The sequence below is a fragment of the Nanorana parkeri genome, unplaced genomic scaffold (assembly GCF_000935625.1).
Source record: "Nanorana parkeri isolate BGI_ZX_2015 unplaced genomic scaffold, ASM93562v1 scaffold2417, whole genome shotgun sequence".
NCBI classification, from domain to species: Eukaryota; Metazoa; Chordata; class Amphibia; order Anura; family Dicroglossidae; genus Nanorana; species Nanorana parkeri.
This window is the reverse complement of record NW_017308685.1, coordinates 66,859-67,336: the sequence shown is the minus strand read 5'-3', so window position 1 is coordinate 67,336 and position 478 is coordinate 66,859. Positions and strand designations below refer to the sequence as shown.

General features: G+C 57.5%; 1 protein-coding gene across 1 annotated transcript in view; it reads right to left on the bottom strand.

The window, feature by feature from the left end:
* The window catches only part of TTF2 (transcription termination factor 2), a 30,861-nt gene that overhangs the window by 10,873 nt on the left and 19,510 nt on the right, over window positions 1-478 (bottom strand). Inside the window, 1 exon segment of the mRNA XM_018573532.1 lies at window positions 151-338. Coding sequence (XP_018429034.1) covers window positions 151-338 — 188 coding nt within the window.

The following is a 478-nucleotide window of genomic DNA, read 5'->3' as shown; positions in this document are numbered from 1 at the left end:
CCCATTACTGAGAGGCCCCCCCCCCCCCCCCACCCAGCAGGCCACAACCCTCCCCACTTACCAAGCACCCAGCAGTACAGAAGACACCACACCCACCATCACATAAGCCACACCTACCATGACGCACAGAGCAGGCCACACCCCTCTCACCGTAGCAATGAATAGAGGTCCAGCAGGTTGTTCTGTATGGGGGTCCCGGTCACCGCCCAGCGGGCCCTGGCTCTCAGCTTGCACACTGCGATGGAGGTTTGGACTTTGGGGTTCTTAATGTTGTGAGCCTCATCCAGGATGATCCGCGCCCAGGCAATGCGGAGGAGGGGAGAGGAGGCCGTCGTGCCCTGATAAGAGGGAAAGAGATGGATTGTGGGAATTCTGCATCTTATAAAGGGGAGAACATATGAGCAGATTACACTCCAGTCTGTAGAACTACTATTCCCCCTCCACCAATCCCCCCCCCCGTCCAGCTCAGCTCTATACA